The following is a 16,804-nucleotide window of genomic DNA, read 5'->3' on the forward strand; positions in this document are numbered from 1 at the left end:
GAACACAGATGCAAAAAATTCATTTAAAACCCTGCCTACATCATCTGGCTCTACACACAGATTGCCACTTTGGTCCCTAATGGGCCCTACCCTTTCCCTGGTTATCCTCTTGCCCTTAATATGCTTATAAAACATCTTGATTTTCCTTTATTTTGCTCGCCAGTGTTATTTCATGGCCCCTCCTCGCCCTCCTAATTTCTTTTTTAAGTATGCCCCTGCACTTTTTATACTCCTCTAGGGCTTCTTCCGTCTTTAGTCTTTTGTAACTGCCAAAAGCCCCCCTTTTATTTCTAATGCATTTTTGTATATCCCTTGTCATCCAAGGTTCCCTTTGCTTGTTGGTCCCACCCTTGACCTTTACAGGAACATGTTGGCGTTGTACTCTCTCTATTTCCCTTCTGAAAGTCTCCCACTGTTTTGATGTGGATTTTCCTATAAGTAGCTGCTCCCAGTCCACTTTGGCCAGATCCTGCCTTATCATATTAAAATCGGCCTTCCCCCAATTTAGAACCCTTATTTCCGGGCCTTCTTTGTCTTTTTCCATGACCACCTTAAATCTCACCGAATTATGGTCACTGTCGCCAAAATGCTCTCCTACTGATACTTCCACCACTTGCCCGGCTACATTCCCCAGAATTAGGTCCAGTACCGCCCCCTCTCTTGTAGGACTTTCTACATGTTGGCTCAAAAAGCTCTCCTGGATGCACTTTAAGAATTCTGCACCCTCTAAGCCTTTCACACTCTGACTATCCCAATTTATATTGGGGAAGTTGAAATCCCCCACTATTATTACCCTATTATTTTCGCACTTCTCTGAGATTTGCCTACATAGCTGTTCCTCTATCTCCCAATGACTGTTTGGGGGCCTATAGTACACTCCCAGCAAAGTGCTTGCCCCCTTTTTGTTTTTAAGTTCCACCCATATGGCCTCATTAGAGGAACCCGCTAATATATCATCCCTCCTTACAGCAGTAATTGACTCCTTAATTAATATTGCAACACCCCCTCCCCTTTTACACCCCCCTCTGTCTCGCCTGAAGATTCTATACCCTGGAATATTGAGCTGCCAGTCCTGACCCTCCCTCAACCATGTCTCCGTGATAGCAACAATATCGTACTCCCATGTGTTCAACAACAACTTCAGTTCATCCACCTTATTTGCAAGACTCCTTGCATTAAAATAAATGCCTTCCAGCCCTGCCATATTCCCTTTTGCCTTCACATATTTGCTCTGCCTTCCCAGCTGATTTGTTTTTTCCTCTGTATTTGGCTGTAAATCACCCCCTACTATAGCTCCACTCTGTATCCCATCCCCCTGCCAAGTTAGTTTGGGGTCAGTGTACTGATGAAGAGTGCGGGGTCAGTGTGTATTGATGAAGAGTGCGGGGTCAGTGTGTTGATGAAGAGTGAGGGGTCAGTGTATTGATGAAGAGTGTGGGGTCAGTGTATTGATGAAGAGTGCGGGGTCAGTGTATTGATGAAGAGTGCGGGGTCAGTGTGTATTGATGAAGAGTGCGGGGTCAGTGTGTTGATGAAGAGTGAGGGGTCAGTGTATTGATGAAGAGTGTGGGGTCAGTGTATTGATGAAGAGTGCGGGGTCAGTGTATTGATGAAGAGTGTGGGGTCAGTGTATTGATGAAGAGTGTGGGGTCAGTGTATTAATGAAGAGTGTGGGGTCAGTGTGTATTGATGAAGAGTGTGGGGTCAGTGTGTATTGATGAAGAGTGCGGGGTCAGTGTGTTGATGAAGAGTGAGGGGTCAGTGTATTGATGAAGAGTGTGGGGTCAGTGTATTGATGAAGAGTGCGGGGTCAGTGTATTGATGAAGAGTGTGGGGTCAGCGTATTGATGAAGAGTGTGGGGTCAGTGTATTAATGAAGAGTGTGGGGTCAGTGTGTATTGATGAAGAGTGTGGGGTCAGTGTGTATTGATGAAGAGTGTGGGGTCAGCGTATTGATGAAGAGTGTGCGGTCAGTGTGTATTGATGAAGAGTGTGCGGTCAGTGTGTATTGATGAAGAGTGTGGGGTCAGTGTGTATTGATGAAGAGTGCGGGGTCAGTGTGTATTGATGAAGAGTGTGGGGTCAGTGTGTATTGATGAAGAGTGTGGGGTCAGTGTGTATTGATGAAGAGTGTGGGGTCAGTGTGTATTGATGAAGAGTGCGGGGTCAGTGTGTATTGATGAAGAGTGCGGGGTCAGTGTATTGATGAAGAGTGTGGGGTCAGTGTATTGATGAAGAGTGTGGGGTCAGTGTGTATTGATGAAGAGTGTGGGGTCAGTGTGTATTGATGAAGAGTGCGGGGTCAGTGTATTGATGAAGAGTGCGGGGTCAGTGTGTATTGATGAAGAGTGTGGGGTCAGTGTGTATTGATGAAGAGTGCGGGGTCAGTGTGTTGATGAAGAGTGAGGGGTCAGTGTATTGATGAAGAGTGTGGGGTCAGTGTATTGATGAAGAGTGTGGGGTCAGTGTGTATTGAAGAAGAGTGTGGGGACAGTGTGTATTGATGAAGAGTGTGGGGTCAGTGTGTATTGATGAAGAGTGTGGGGTCAGTGTATTGATGAAGAGTGTGGGGTCAGTGTGTATTGAAGAAGAGTGTGGGGACAGTGTGTATTGATGAAGAGTGTGCGGTCAGTGTGTATTGATGAAGAGTGTGGGGTCAGTGTATTGATGAAGAGTGTGGGGTCAGTGTGTATTGATGGAGAGTGTGGGGTCAGTGTGTATTGATGAAGAGTGTGGAGTCAGTGTATTGATGAAGAGTGTGGGGTCAGTGTGTATTGATGCAGAGTGTGGGGTCAGTGTACTGATGAAGAGTGTGGGGTCAGTGTGTATTGATGAAGAGTGTGGGGTCAGTGTGTATTGATGAAGAGTGTGGGGTCAGTGTGTATTGATGAAGAGTGTGGAGTCAGTGTATTGATGAAGAGTGTGGGGTCAGTGTGTATTGATGCAGAGTGCGGGGTCAGTGTACTGATGAAGAGTGTGGGGTCAGTGTGTATTGATGAAGAGTGTGGGGTCAGTGTATTGATGAAGAGTGTGGGGTCAGTGTGTATTGATGAAGAGTGTGGGGTCAGTGTATTGATGAAGAGTGTGGGGTCAGTGTGTATTGATGAAGAGTGTGGGGTCAGTGTGTATTGATGAAGAGTGTGGGGTCAGTGTGTATTGATGAAGAGTGTGGGGTCAGTGTATTGATGAAGAGTGTGGGGTCAGTGTGTATTGATGAAGTGTGGGGTCAGTGTATTGATGAAGAGTGTGGGGTCAGTGTGTATTGATGAAGAGTGTGGGGTCAGTGTATTGATGAAGAGTGTGGGGTCAGTGTGTATTGATGAAGAGTGCGGGGTCAGTGTGTATTGATGAAGAGTGTGGGGTCAGTGTATTGATGAAGTGTGGGGTCAGTGTATTGATGAAGAGTGCGGGTGTAGTGTATGTACCTTGAAGAAGGAACTATATTCTGCAGCCCCTGTATACTGCAGTACCAGTAGTGACCACCCCTGTATATAAGCCTGTGTAGTAACTTTGTATAGTAGTTCCAGTTTTGTCTCCATTCAGTAAACACCTGTTATAACCAACTTCTGCAGTCCGTGTCTCAATTACACACGGACATTACAGCGGGGTCAGTGTGTATTGATGAAGAGTGTGGGGCAGTGTATTGATGAAGAGTGCGGGGTCAGTGTGTATTGATGAAGAGTGCGGGGTCAGTGTTTATTGATGAAGAGTGTGGGGTCAGTGTGTACTGATGAAGAGTGCGGGGTCAGTGTGTACTGATGAAGAGTGCGGGGTCAGTGTGTATTGATGAAGAGTGCGGGGTCAGTGTGTATTGATGAAGAGTGCGGGGTCAGTGTGTATTGATGAAGAGTGCGGGGTCAGTGTGTATTGATGAAGAGTGCGGGGTCAGTGTGTATTGATGAAGAGTGCGGGGTCAGTGTGTATTGATGAAGAGTGCGGGGTCAGTGTGTATTGATGAAGAGTGTGGGGTCAGTGTATTGATGAAGAGTGTGGGGTCAGTGTGTATTGATGAAGAGTGCGGGGTCAGTGTGTATTGATGAAGAGTGCGGGGTCAGTGTATTGATGAAGAGTGTGGGGTCAGTGTATTGATGAAGAGTGTGGGGTCAGTGTGTATTGATGAAGAGTGCGGGGTCAGTGTGTATTGATGAAGAGTGCGGGGTCAGTGTATTGATGAAGAGTGTGGGGTCAGTATATTGATGAAGAGTGTGGGGTCAGTGTGTATTGATGAAGAGTGTGGGGTCAGTGTATTGATGAAGAGTGTGGGGTCAGTGTGTATTGATGAAGTGCTCTCAATACCTGCCAGCTCCGTCAGTCTTCTGCCGAGCAGCGCGCTCCGCCGCAACATGGAGGCCGCCATCTTGGAATGAACGAAACCGACCTTCGGCGGGTTGATACATTAGCTAAAATAAATGAACAAGGCATCTTTTCTTTAAAAATTTTCCCAGTTAGTACAATTCCTCCGCATGAAATAATACTTAAGCTGCCGTTAAACCCGGATGCGCGCGATTTCTTCTGCCAGGGTGGTAAGTCAGGTTTGGGGACCGGTGACCCGATCTCCCACCCCGGGCGCGCAGTGGTGCTGGCCACGACAGAATGGCGGCGATTGTGACGCGAGGATTCCGCGTTCTGTTTCAGAACTTCGGCCGCTGCCTCTTCCTTCATCATCAGCATAAAGCCCGCGACTGCTGGCGGTGTGGTGAGTGTGTGAGAGAGAGCGCGGCTTCCTCGCAACCCAGCTCTGTGCCCGTTGTGCTGTTTAGAGGGTGGGAGGTGCACCGGGTGACATTACTGTCTTTAGCGACAGGGCAGCTGGCTAAACCCCTTTAAAAAGGAGCTGCGTTTCCTTTTTTTTATTTGAAGCGTGAGAGGCATCAAATTAGGTCATGCTTTAAATCAACGTGAGCGATTGACCTTCACTCCTACAGACAACTATACCTGTGAGCATAGCAATTGCAGCTGTTGTTCTGAGCAGTGACGGCATTGATTCTTTTTCAAAATTCAGATCCAAGTTGAAGAATTTTAAGTGGAAAGGGACCCTGTAGAACGCTGTTAATCGCATGCACTCCTTGTAGTCATATAGAGTCGGCTATTGATATCACTTAGTTCTTTTGAAAGAAGGATATTTAACCCTAAAAAACAGGACAAAATGCGTCCCCTGGTTCTTAAAAAAAGGGCTGTTTCTTGATCGGGTAATAAAGTTCTAGTTATGGCAAACAGATGCACAATTCTCCTTAATAGCAGCAATTAAAGGTGCAAACAGAATGACTACCTAGCTTGGAGACGTAATGCTAATATCCGCTGTTGGATCTTTTTGGATCTTTATCTGTCTTGCTCCTTCATTAACCTTATAGGACGTGTGTCCAAACAAGTCTTTTCATGGTTTGAAACTCTCTTGCAACAGAAAGCCTTCCTTTGACCAATATACAAAGTCCAAAACTCATTATGGGGTTAATGTTTACCAAGGAAAGAGGGAGAGATTGATCATATCTAGTCATGATGCTCTGTTCATCATGAGTGTGGAGCAGCCTTGATGGACCAGTTAGTCTTTTCCTGCCTGTCAATTTTGTATGTTCTAAGTTGCTCCTTGTTACCTGTGGGGATGGGAGGCATATATCTTTGCCACAGCCCCTCATATAAGGACCTTGATTAAACAATTAATAATGAGTAAGCCTCATATGTCGCACTGGATATCAACATCTAGAACAACAAGATGGCTGGAAGAACACAAATTTCCGTGTGTAGGTTTTTTCTGCATGCTGAAAACAAATATCCATCCTGTAGCTGACTAGGAAAACCGGAGGCTTGGTATGATAGCTGCTGGAAGGTGTTACGTGGATGTTGAGTATGGGGCCACATGCTCGTATTACCACGATTGGGATGTAGACAGGCATGCAGTATAGTATGCATCCGTACTCTGGGCAGAAGGATAATAATGTACTGGTGGAAGGTCATTGACCTGAAACGTTAACTCTGTTTCTCTCTCCATAGATGCTGCCTGACCTGCTGAGTATTTCCAGCATTCTGTTGTTTCAGATTTCCAGCATCCGCAGTATTTTGCTATTGATAAGATAGGTGAATGGGCTAAAATGTGGTAGATGGAATTTGATGTCCGTAAGTGGGAGGTGATAAGTTTGATGAAAAAAATAACAGCAGTAATTATACTATGAATGGAAGTGCTGTGGAAGATTTGGGGATACAAGGTGACAGGACATTAAAGATAGGACCTTGGTTTGATAAGGCTGTAAAAAATGCTAATGTCATTCTAGAATTTATTGCAAGAGAAATAGAATATAAAAGCCAAGAGGTAATGATGAGCCTATATAAAACCTTAAGATCTCAGTTAGAATACTGTGTGCAGTACTGTGCTGCACATTATATAAAGGATATTGAGGCTTTAGAGAGGGCACCTTGTAAAATTGGGCCTTTTTTGTTAGAACAATGCAGATTGTAGGGCAATATAATTGAAGTGCTTAAAATTATGTAAGGATGAGACAGGGTAGAGAGAAACAGCCTGTTTCCAATATTTGAGGAGACTAGAATGAGAGGCTATAGATACAAGATTAAATGTAAGAGGTTTAAAACAGGGAGTTAAGAGGCTATTAGTGGTTGAGGCAGAAACGATATCAATATTAAAGGTTCGATTAGATGAGTGAAATGAAGGAACAGGGGATGAGGGTATATGGGACCAGGGTGGGTAATGTGATTAACTATTTGCTGGCATGGAGGGTAAACACACAATGGACTGGTTGGGCCGAATGGCCTGTTTCCATGTTGTAACTTCTATGTATTTCTAGGTGTAACCCAGTGGTATAATAATAGGATTCCCCTGCGATCAGACCTGGATATCATGTCTTTCACACGTGCCCTCACCCTGCAGTTTTCCAATATTTCTAGAGGCAGACTGAAACACTTGGAGATACAAGACCAGACATGAGTCATTAAGCTGTTTTATTTCACAGACAGCAAGTGAACATATAAGGGGAAAAATTCAGTTGCTTTGCGCCTCCCGTTAGTGCCCTAAGAGGGCGCTAATGGGGCGCAAAGCAACTAGCGCCCGGGTGTGGGGCCACTAACGCCTCCCGCGAAATTCAGCGGGAGGTTAGCGGCGGTGGTAACCGTTAGCACCCAGTAGCGCTGCGCCACCGGCGATGATGTCATCGGCGTGCGAAGCGCCCCGCTTGCGCCCTGGCCATGTTCTTCAGTAGCGCCCCCTGACTTAGCGCTGGACGCTATGTCCGACGGGGTCGGGGGGACCTGGCTGGGGCGGCGCTAATTAAAGGCGAGGTGCCGGGCGGCCATTTTTGTTGCTGGCCGCCTGCCAGCACCTGCCCCCATTGCCGTCCCCGACCTCCTCTTCAGCCCCCCTGCAGAGTGCCGGCTGCGCTCCATGAACCCGGCACTTTTCTTGAGTGCCGGGCTCTTTTGCCGGCACTCCGATCCCTGGTAGCCCAGCTGGGCCCCAGGTCGCGCTGTGCAAGGCCCCTCCCCTTTAAGAAGGGGAGGAAGGCCTGCAGTACCGCAGCGCCGATATTCCCTTGTAGCGCCCCAAGAGGGAGGCGAGATGCTTCCAGTAGTGCCCCGCTTCCCTCTTGGGAAGCTATCGATGAATTTCAGCTGTGGGGGCGCTAATTTTAACAGTCAAAGCAAATTCCACTTAACTCCGTCACTTATCGCCTGGGAAAATGGTTTTAAAAAGAATTAAAGCACATGTGCTGTCCCTTTTATGGATTGACTGTCTTGTCTTTGGCATTACCTTTCTAGACAACTACCAGCTGCTAAACCTAACCAACTGCATTCTAGTCTCCACCTCCAGACCAAGGGCAGTTCCCTGCAGCTCTTGTTCAAAACCTGACTGTCCCTAAGCATGTTTTCTTTCCCCTTCATTCTGATCCCAGGAATTAGAGGCGTGGTGTTCACATGAATAAAATTATCTTCATCCCAATGGGTGGGAATATTTATTAGTCATCTGAGATAACATTAATTAATGTCCCCGGTCACCCTGGCTAATGTACTGGGAAATTAATTGTGCCATTCCACAAACTGGCCCACCTGGCTTTATTATACCTTCAAAGCCAACAGCTGTCATCTTTTTAAACTTGTGCCAATTCACCTCGTTTTAAAACACAACACTTAAACATAATTCAATCTCTAAATCCTTTTCTTGAAGAAAAAAATGATTTAAAAAATCCCAAAATGTGCTGGAGGTGATGCTGAGGTGAAGATCGTTGGTAGTGGAAGGAGGAGCCAGCAAAGGTGCAAAGTTATAGCTGTTGTTTAGACTCTCAAAAGATGTGAAGAATTAAAAGAAACCTGTCTCTCACTGCCTTGTTAAAGGGCATGAATGAGATCAAAATGCAGTGATTCAGCCACTCGATGTGAGAGGACTGGAGGATGTTGGGACTGAGGCCGTGCAATCTGATGGAAGCTGATAAATATAGAGTTGAATTATCAGCAAAAGAATAGATGCGGTCGAATAGTGAGTAGGAGAGGTCATTAAAATGAAGAACAGCTAAATTTACATTTCTATAGCAACTTGAACAATAAAATTCCCAGGAGCTTTACAGAGGCATCAGCAGAACAGATAAAATGTCAGGAAGGGAGAGATTCTGAAGCGGGTCTGAAAGGGTATTCAGAAGGTTTTTAAAGGAGGAGAGACCGGTGGTGAGACAGAGGTTTGTGGTGGCAATCCCGGACAACTACTACTAATGGTGCGGCATGGGCACGGGGAATGTACAAAAGGCTGGAGTTAGAGGAACGGAGTATTCAAGGTGGTGTATAGGACTGGAGAGGATATGGTGGGGCAAAGTCATGGAGAGATTTAAAGATGACTTTAAATGTAATTGTTGGGAGGACAGGTGTCCAATGTAGGTCAACAAGGACAAGAATGATGAGTGAGCAGGGCTTGGTGTAGGACAGAATTTTTTGGACAAGTTGCAAGGAGAGCATCAGAGTAGTCAAGTCTGGAGGTGGCAAAGGCATGTATAAGGGCATCAGTGGTGGAGAGGTAGGAATAAGGGTAGAGGTGGTGTGATGGAAAGCATGTGGTGTCTGTAGCTCAGTTGCAAACTATCTGTTTCAGCCAGAGAAGGGGATGGAATCTGTGGCAAGGGAATGGAGTTTATGGTGGGGGCCAAATACAATTGCTTTGGTCTTACTAATGTAAAGCTGGAGGAAGTTGTGACTCATCCAAGACTGGATGTCAGACAGAGGCAGTTGAGGAATTGCAAGTGGTGGTGGAGAGTAGAGCAGAGTGTCATCAGTGTACATGTGAAAACTAACCCCATGCCTGCGGATGGTGTCATCGAGGGGCAGCATGTAGATGAGGAAGGGAAGAGAGTCAGGGATAGATTCTTAGCCGTCTCTGGAGGTAACAATTTGGGGTGGGAAGAAAAGTTATTGCTGGAAATATACTGGTTATGTTTGGGCAGTTCAGACTGTCCCATGGAGCTGGACAATGGAGAAGAGACATTGGAAGTGGCTGGCCTGGTTAACTGATGCTGCAGAGAAATTGAAGAGGTCAAGGAGGGATAATGCACCATGGCCACAGTGACAGAGGATGTCATTTGTCATTGGGACCATTTTGGTGCCGTGAAAAGGATGGAAGCTGAACTTTAGGGATTCTAGCAAAGGAGTTTCGAGAGAGATGGCACAGAGCTGGGAGGTGTCAATGGACCTTGTAGAGGAATAGGAGGTTGGATATGGTTCAGTAGTTGGCAAGAATGGAAGGGTTGAGGATGGGAATATTGAGGGACATAAAGGTGGTTTTGAAGGGAATGGGGTTGTGCCTCACGAGATAGAACAATTGTCAATGTCAGCTGGCATGGGAGTCAGCAGTGGAGTTAGGTGAACAGGATCAAGAGAAGAGAAGGTGGGTCTTGTGGACGAGAGAAGTTTGTAGCAGGATGTGGGGTGATGGGGGCTAAACTGTAGAAAGAGGTGGAAAGAAGGAGGATTCAAACAAGGGGCTAAAAATTTGATTAGGCCCAAAAACGGGCGCAGGGATCGTGATGCACCATCAGCCCACGTCCGTTGAAAGTGTGGGCAGCAGGCAACATTCATGCTGCTTGCTAATTAACATTATTGATGCGTGCAGCCCAGCGCTGAGAGTGCTGCTGAGTGCTCAGCAGGGGACCTAAGTTTGTGTGAGGCAAACTCTAAAGCTAGCCTCCACTTTTAAACGCAGTCTGCACCTCTTCAAGGGGAGCTGCATTCGGCACCTCATTGAACTGGTTATCAAGGCAACTGTCAGGCAGTTATGGCTCAACAGGGCAGAGAAAGGGCACCTAGGTTCTCTGACGCATCACTGGAGGCCTTAGTGCAGCGGTTAGAACGGAGGAGACAGGTCCACTACCCGCACTGCCGTGTTTTCACTGTCCCCTCTGACCTTCCCCTCTCTGACCCCGAATGATCAGTCCTCAGCAAAGGCCTGAGCTTCATCCCCTTACGCCCCCACCTCAATTAATTTCGAGCTCGGCACGATGCCGGGCTCTTTTTTCGATGCCTTCGTCTCTGTGGCTAGTTCTTTGGCCAGGAGTCTTCCCCCCGCACAGCTGACTCTTTCTCCCGTTTTCAGAATTCTCGTTCTACCTGGACCCCTCCCTCTGGCCTCTTACCCTCTCTAGATCTTTTCATTGCGAACTGCCGGCGTGACATCGGCTGTCTCAATTTCTCTGCTCCCCTCACTCACTCCAACCTACCTCCCTCTAAACTTGTAACACTTTGTTCTCTCCGATCCAACCCCGACATTGTCATTAAACCTGCTGACAAGGGTGGCGCTGTTGTTGTTTGGCGAACCGACCTCTACCTCACCGGAGGCTGAATTCCAACTCTCCAACACCTCCTCCTACCTCCTCCTGGACCATGACCCCACTACCGAACATCAAGCCACCGTTTCCAAGACTGTCACTGACCTCATCTCCTCTGGAGATCTTCCCTCCACGGCCACCAACCTCAAAGTACCCCAACCCCGCACAGCCCATTTCTACCTCCTTCCCAAGATCTACGAACAGGGCTGCCCTGGTAGACCCATTGTTTCAGCCTGTTCTTGTCCCACAGAACTTATTTCTTCCTATCTTGACTTTTTTCTCCCCTTGTAAGTCTCTTTCCACCTACATCCGCGACTCTTACGACGCCCTCCGCCACTTTAACAGTTTCCAGTTTCCTGGCCCCAACTATCTCCTTTTCACTGGATGTCCAATCCCTCTACACCTCCATCCCCCACCAGGACGGCCTTTGGGCGCTCCGCTTCTTCCTTGAACAGAGCCCATCCAGTCCCCATCCACCATCACCCTCCTCCGCCTGGCTGAACTTTTTCTCACATTGAACAACAACTCCTTTGACTCTACTCACTTCCACCAAATTAAAGGTGTTGCTATGGGAACCTGCATGGGTCCTAGCTACGCCTGCCTTTTCATGGGATATGTGGAACATTCTTTGTTCCAACTTACTCAGGTCCCCTCCCTCACCTCTTTTTCCTGTACATTGACGACTGTATTGGTGCCGTTTCCTGCTCTCGCCCTGAACTAGAAAATCTAATTCACTTTGCTTCCAATTTCGATCCTTCCCTCACCTTCACATGGTCCATCTCCAACTCTTTCTTTCCCTTCCTCGATTTCTCTGTCTCCATTTCTGGGTATAGACTATCGACAAACATTCACTACAAGCCCACTGACTCCCACAGCTACCTGGACTATACTTCCTCCCACCCCACTTCCTGCAAGGACTCTATTCCATTCTCCCAGTTTCTCCGTCTCCGTCACATCTGCTTTGACGATGCCACCTTCCATACTAGTGCTTCCGATATGTCTTCCTCTTTCCTCAACCGAGGATACCCCTCTACCGTGGTTGACACGGCCCTCTACCGTGGTTGACATGGCCCTCGACCACCACCAAACACTCCTCTCCCCTTTCAGCATTCCGAAGGGACCGCTCCCTCCGCGACACCCTGGTCCACTCCTCAATCACCCCCAACACTCCCTCCCCTTCCCATGGCACCTTCCCGTGCAAGCTCAGGAGATGCAACACCTACCTTTTTACCTCTTCCTTTCCCACTGTCCAAGGCCCCAAACACACCTTCCAGGTGAAACAGCGATTTACTTGTACTTCTTGTAATTTAGTATACTGTATTCTCTGCTCACGATGCAGTCTCCTCTACATTGGGGAGACCAAACGCAGATTGGGTGACCGCTTTGCGGAACACCTCTGTTCAGTCCGTAAGCGTGACCCTGAACTTCTGGTCGCCTGTCACTTTAATTTTCTGCTCCACTCCCACTCTGACCTCTCTGTCCTCGGCCTCTTACACTGTTCCAATGAAGCTCAATGTGAGCTCGAGGAACAGCACCTCATCTTTCGATTAGGCACTTTACAGCCATCTGGACTCAACATCAAGTTCAACAATTTCAGACACCACAACTTCTGAATCTATTTTTTCACATGGCAGCTGTTGATGATTCTGCCATCCCCATTTACACCTTTTCTAGACCCATCTTTTGTTTCTTTACTTGTCCCATCACCATCTCCTTTTGCCTTGCACCATCAGCCCTTTTGTCATTTAATCACTTCAGCCTTCCACCCTATCACAGACCTTCCCTTGTGATCTTTCCTCCCCTTCCCCTTTCCCTGCCCCTGCATTTGCTTAAAAACCTGTTTAACTTTTTCCAGTTCTGATGAAGGGTCATCGACCTGAAACGTTAACTCTGTTTCTCTCTCTACAAATGCTGCCTGACCTGCTGAGTTTTTCCAACATTTTCTGTTTTTATTTCAGATTTCCAGCATCCGCAGTAGTTTGCTTTTGTATGAATGCACAAGGGTGATTAGTTGACTTTGTTATGTAGTATTGGATTGAATCATTTATAAATGTGGTTTGGGGTGTTTGTTTTGTGGTGGCTTTCATTTCAGCTTTGTGGCCAAGAGGACGCTGTGATGTTCCGTGACAGAGGGATTGTAAGGTGGGGAAATGTTGACCAACAGGGATCTGGGGTTTCATTCATAGGAACGTGAGTCCGATGATGCGCTCACGGACAGCCCGTCCAGAACGTGGATGTGCAGGCTGCCTCCTCCCTCCTCCTCTTCCTGCTCCTCCTGAGGTGGTTGTAGAACCTATGGTGGCAAGGGCTGCTCCCTTATGATGGCCAAGTTGTGGAGGATGCAGACCACCACGAATTGGGACACCCACTCCGGCATGTACTGGAGGGCTCCTCCCGAGCGGTCAAGGCAGCAAAACCAGTACTGGCCAGGTTGCAGAGGGGTATCATCAGCCAGGTGGCGAGCGGATAGCCCTTGTCTCCAAGTAGTCACCCTCGGGTTTAACGTGGTGGCTGGAAGATTTCTGGCACAGCGGACTGGCGCAGGATGAAGGCATCATGACTGCGTTTCAGTACCAGCCATCGCCTTCCCAAAGTCCAACAGCACTCCCTGCACACTTTAACAAGGTTATAAATGTCTTTCAGCAAGCCAGTACTCCTACAAACTCTGCAAGAGCCAGTACAAAAGCAATAATCAACTTACCTGCAAGTTGGATGTATCCCTTTAAATAACTTTGGCGGGCAGTCCCTGGGCATTCAGCTGCACGATTCAGCTGTTCCTGTTTAGGAGTGGGCGTTGCAGGGTAACACAAAGAATTCGACCCAACACAATCGTCGCTAAGCAAAAGGAAAAATATCTGACATATTGGGCAGAAACAACAAAAACCCAAAGCAAACTCAATTGCTACTTGGCCCTAAACAGACAATACAACATAGCTGATTACCTGACCATGGTAAAGGATAACAAACTGAGAAGAACCTTGACAAGGTACAGACTTAGCGAACATAGCCTAGCGATCGAAAAAGGCAGACACAGGCAGACCAGGCTGCCAAGAGAGGACAGGATATGCTCTCACTGCAGTCAGGGAGTGGTGGAGACAGAGATGCACTTCCTCACAGCTTGTGGAAAATATCAGGGCATCAGGGAGAATTTCTACCAAAAATTCTCACAAATATGCCCTGATTTCAGAAATCTGAATGACAACCAAAAACTCCCATTCCTACTGGGAGAGGAGAGAAGCTGTATAACACTGGCGGCGCACTATGTTACAGCTTGCCATGAACAGAGGGACAACCAGTAAACTAAGAAAAAAATATATATAAACAATGCGAATGTATATTTATACACTCAGGGATATACCTGTTTATACACTGTATGAATAGAACTGCGTTTATGTGCTAAACCATAGATGTATTTTGATGCTTTGGCAACATAAGATGTAACTTATCATGCCAATAAAGCGATTTAAATTGTAAATTGTAAAAAATTGAATGGAGTGACGACGTCAAAAATGGCACGTCGTGCGTCAAATTAGCATTATACGCTGGCTGACTTCACAATCTGCCTACTCTGCATACTGCTGGCGCACGCACGTCCCATCCGCGCTATCGCCCTCACCAAGATGCCGAACCACGTGGACCGAAGCCGTTTTTTTAAGAAAGGTCCATAACTACCGGTGCTAAGGAGCTGAATTTTGCGGCCAAGATAGACAGCTCTGCCAAGGGACTAGAGGTAGTAGCTGGTGACGGGACAGGAAGACAGCAGGTGATGCTTTTAATGAAGTTGCTGTAGCTCTAACAGTGCTCAGCGATTTATTAGCTGAAGGTCATTAAACAGCTAGAATCCAGCAATCCAAGTTTAAAATGTTTGGGTCACCAGTGTATTAAGCATTCTTATAAGGTACTGGAGTAGTAAGTACTTCACATATTTACCTTAACTTCTGAACAGAATTCAGTTGGGAAGAAAGTATATATCATTGATGCCCTGTCTCAGGATAAGATACAAATAGAAAATGCTGAAAACACTCTGCAGGCCAGGCAGCATGTGCGGAGAGAGTAAGATATGTTCGGCATTGTAAAATGGTTTTCCAAAATTAATAATTTAATAAAACAATGTTACTTGAAATGGCTGCTTTATTTCTTCAAGTTTCACCTACAAGCACCGTATTCTGTTCGTGTAAACCTGAATCTCTGTTAATTTTATATTTGTAGCAAAACGATATTTACTGTCGGACAATGTGATTCGTTTGCTGGAGTTCCAGCAGAAGAAGGTTGCAGTTGCGAACCAGATGTATGTTAATAAAGGTAAGTTGTACCGTTTTTGTGTTTGAAGGAATATTAAGGCGGTAAAGGTATTTTGGGAAACATGATTGGGTAAACCGGTTGTAAGTGAAACCGATCTGCCAGTTAACGGGATACTTGTTAAAAGGGGATGTTTGCTGAGTTACTGATTTATCATTCAATTGTTTTGATAGCCTGTTGACACATGTCATTTGGTTGAGGTACAAGAGGGCTGGCAGCACCTGTGAAACATTATCCTGGCAAGAGTCAGTACCTTCAAGAGAATGGAGAAAATCTGTCGGGGGAGTGGGGAACCAAAACCTGTTTCAATTAAAGTACAGGCGCTTGGCTGTGACTATCAATGGATTGAGGGATCATTCCTGCCCTTGTGTTGTCTGACCCTTTTTCCTAGGCATTGCATCCTACAGATTGAAATCTGAGTTTTCTCCTTTTTGGACTATTCACCTCCCTCTAGAGACTAATAAATTAGGGTTCTTCAACTTTACACATGATCTGTTGGATGGGATGGGCGGGGATGGCTTTTCTCATTGTCGGTTTCCCTCTAATTTACTGCATCTGACTGAGACAGAACGGAAAGCAGTAGAACCAATGTTAGGTGTTTGTGCACTGCTTAAACATGTTATAAATCAAGTTTTAAAAACATGAGAACCTCAGGAGGGATGATGAAATATTAAACGGAAAAAGAAGAGCCTTTTGGCAGAAAATTTAGAATAACAGGATTGTTTTCTTTGCCATAAAGGTGCTCTTAGTCAGGGAATTTTTAATATATTTATATGCTTTACTCTGCCTTGTAGTTAAGGAACTAGGACACCCCACTTTCCTATAACATGGTTAGAAAATTCTCTTCAGATGGATAACGTGACATGAAATTTGATAGAATTGCTGAACTCGAGAGAGCACAACACTTGAACTGCACACAACATTGATCAAAAGGAGCATCCTCCATTACTGTATGCCTGATGGGCACCAGCATATAGGAGTAGAAAAGTGGAATAAGGTGCATAAAAGAGTGAGTGTTGGATAGTACTAGAGAAGAAAGTAGTACTAGAGGCAGAAGTCGTGCCATATTAGATGGGAGCAGACTAAGAAAGACTACGAAAAATTCAAAAATGGGTTTAGAATGCATGTACATAAACGCACAAAGCGTGGTGAATAAGGTTGGTGAGCTACAAGCACAATTAGCTGTGTGGCAATATGATGTTGTGGCAATAACGGAAACATGGCTTATAAACAGTGAGGACTGGGCATTATTATTCATGGGTACAAGGCGTTCAGAAAAGATAGGGAAGGAAAAAAGGGAGGTAGGGTGGCAGTGCTGAGTAAGGAAGACATTGTAGTGTTGGAAAGGGAGGATGTTCTTGAGGGGACAAGAATCCATTTGGTTAGAGTTGAGGAGCAAAAAGGGTATGATCACGCAATTGCGGGTATTGTATAGGCCTCCAACTCGTGAGAGGGAGGTAGAGGAGCAAATCTGCAGGGAAATCGCAGAGATATGCAAGAGCTATAGAGTGGTGACTTTAATTACCCAAATATCAAGTGGGATAATGCTAGGGTAAAGGGAAAGGAGGGGGAGGAATTTCTGAAATGTGTTCAGGAGAATTTCCTTGACCAATATGTTCTTGGCCCAACTAGGAAGGAGGCATTGCTGGATCTGGTGCTGAGGAATGAGATGGGCCAGGTCGACCAAGTGTCTGTGAGAG

At 46.3% G+C, this 16,804-nt stretch overlaps 2 protein-coding genes across 4 annotated transcripts in view; one reads left to right on the forward strand and one right to left on the reverse strand.

The window, feature by feature from the left end:
- The window catches only part of mrps27 (mitochondrial ribosomal protein S27), a 118,525-nt gene extending 113,153 nt beyond the window's left edge, over positions 1 to 5,372 (reverse strand). Inside the window, exons 1-2 of the mRNA XM_085989964.1 lie at positions 5,270 to 5,372; positions 4,297 to 4,400 (exon numbers count right to left, since the gene is read on the reverse strand). Coding sequence (XP_085846090.1) covers positions 4,297 to 4,357 — 61 coding nt within the window. The 5' untranslated portion in view covers positions 4,358 to 4,400; positions 5,270 to 5,372. The remainder of the gene's footprint in view (positions 1 to 4,296; positions 4,401 to 5,269) is intronic.
- Positions 4,500 to 16,804, forward strand: part of ptcd2 (pentatricopeptide repeat domain 2) — a 62,155-nt gene continuing 49,850 nt past the window's right edge. For 2 of the 3 annotated variants that reach the window (XM_085989976.1, XM_085989983.1), the window contains exons 1-2: positions 4,500 to 4,696; positions 15,015 to 15,107. In XM_085989976.1, the coding sequence (XP_085846102.1) occupies positions 4,594 to 4,696; positions 15,015 to 15,107 (196 nt within the window). In that variant the 5' untranslated portion in view covers positions 4,500 to 4,593. Of the gene's footprint in view, positions 4,697 to 4,831; positions 4,938 to 15,014; positions 15,108 to 16,804 lie in introns of those variants that run through there. The other variant, XM_085989990.1, reaches the window with a different exon arrangement.

This window comes from Somniosus microcephalus, chromosome 1 (genome assembly GCF_052327205.1).
Source record: "Somniosus microcephalus isolate GS21.2 chromosome 1, FLI_Smic_1.0, whole genome shotgun sequence".
Lineage (NCBI taxonomy): Eukaryota > Metazoa > Chordata > Chondrichthyes > Squaliformes > Somniosidae > Somniosus > Somniosus microcephalus.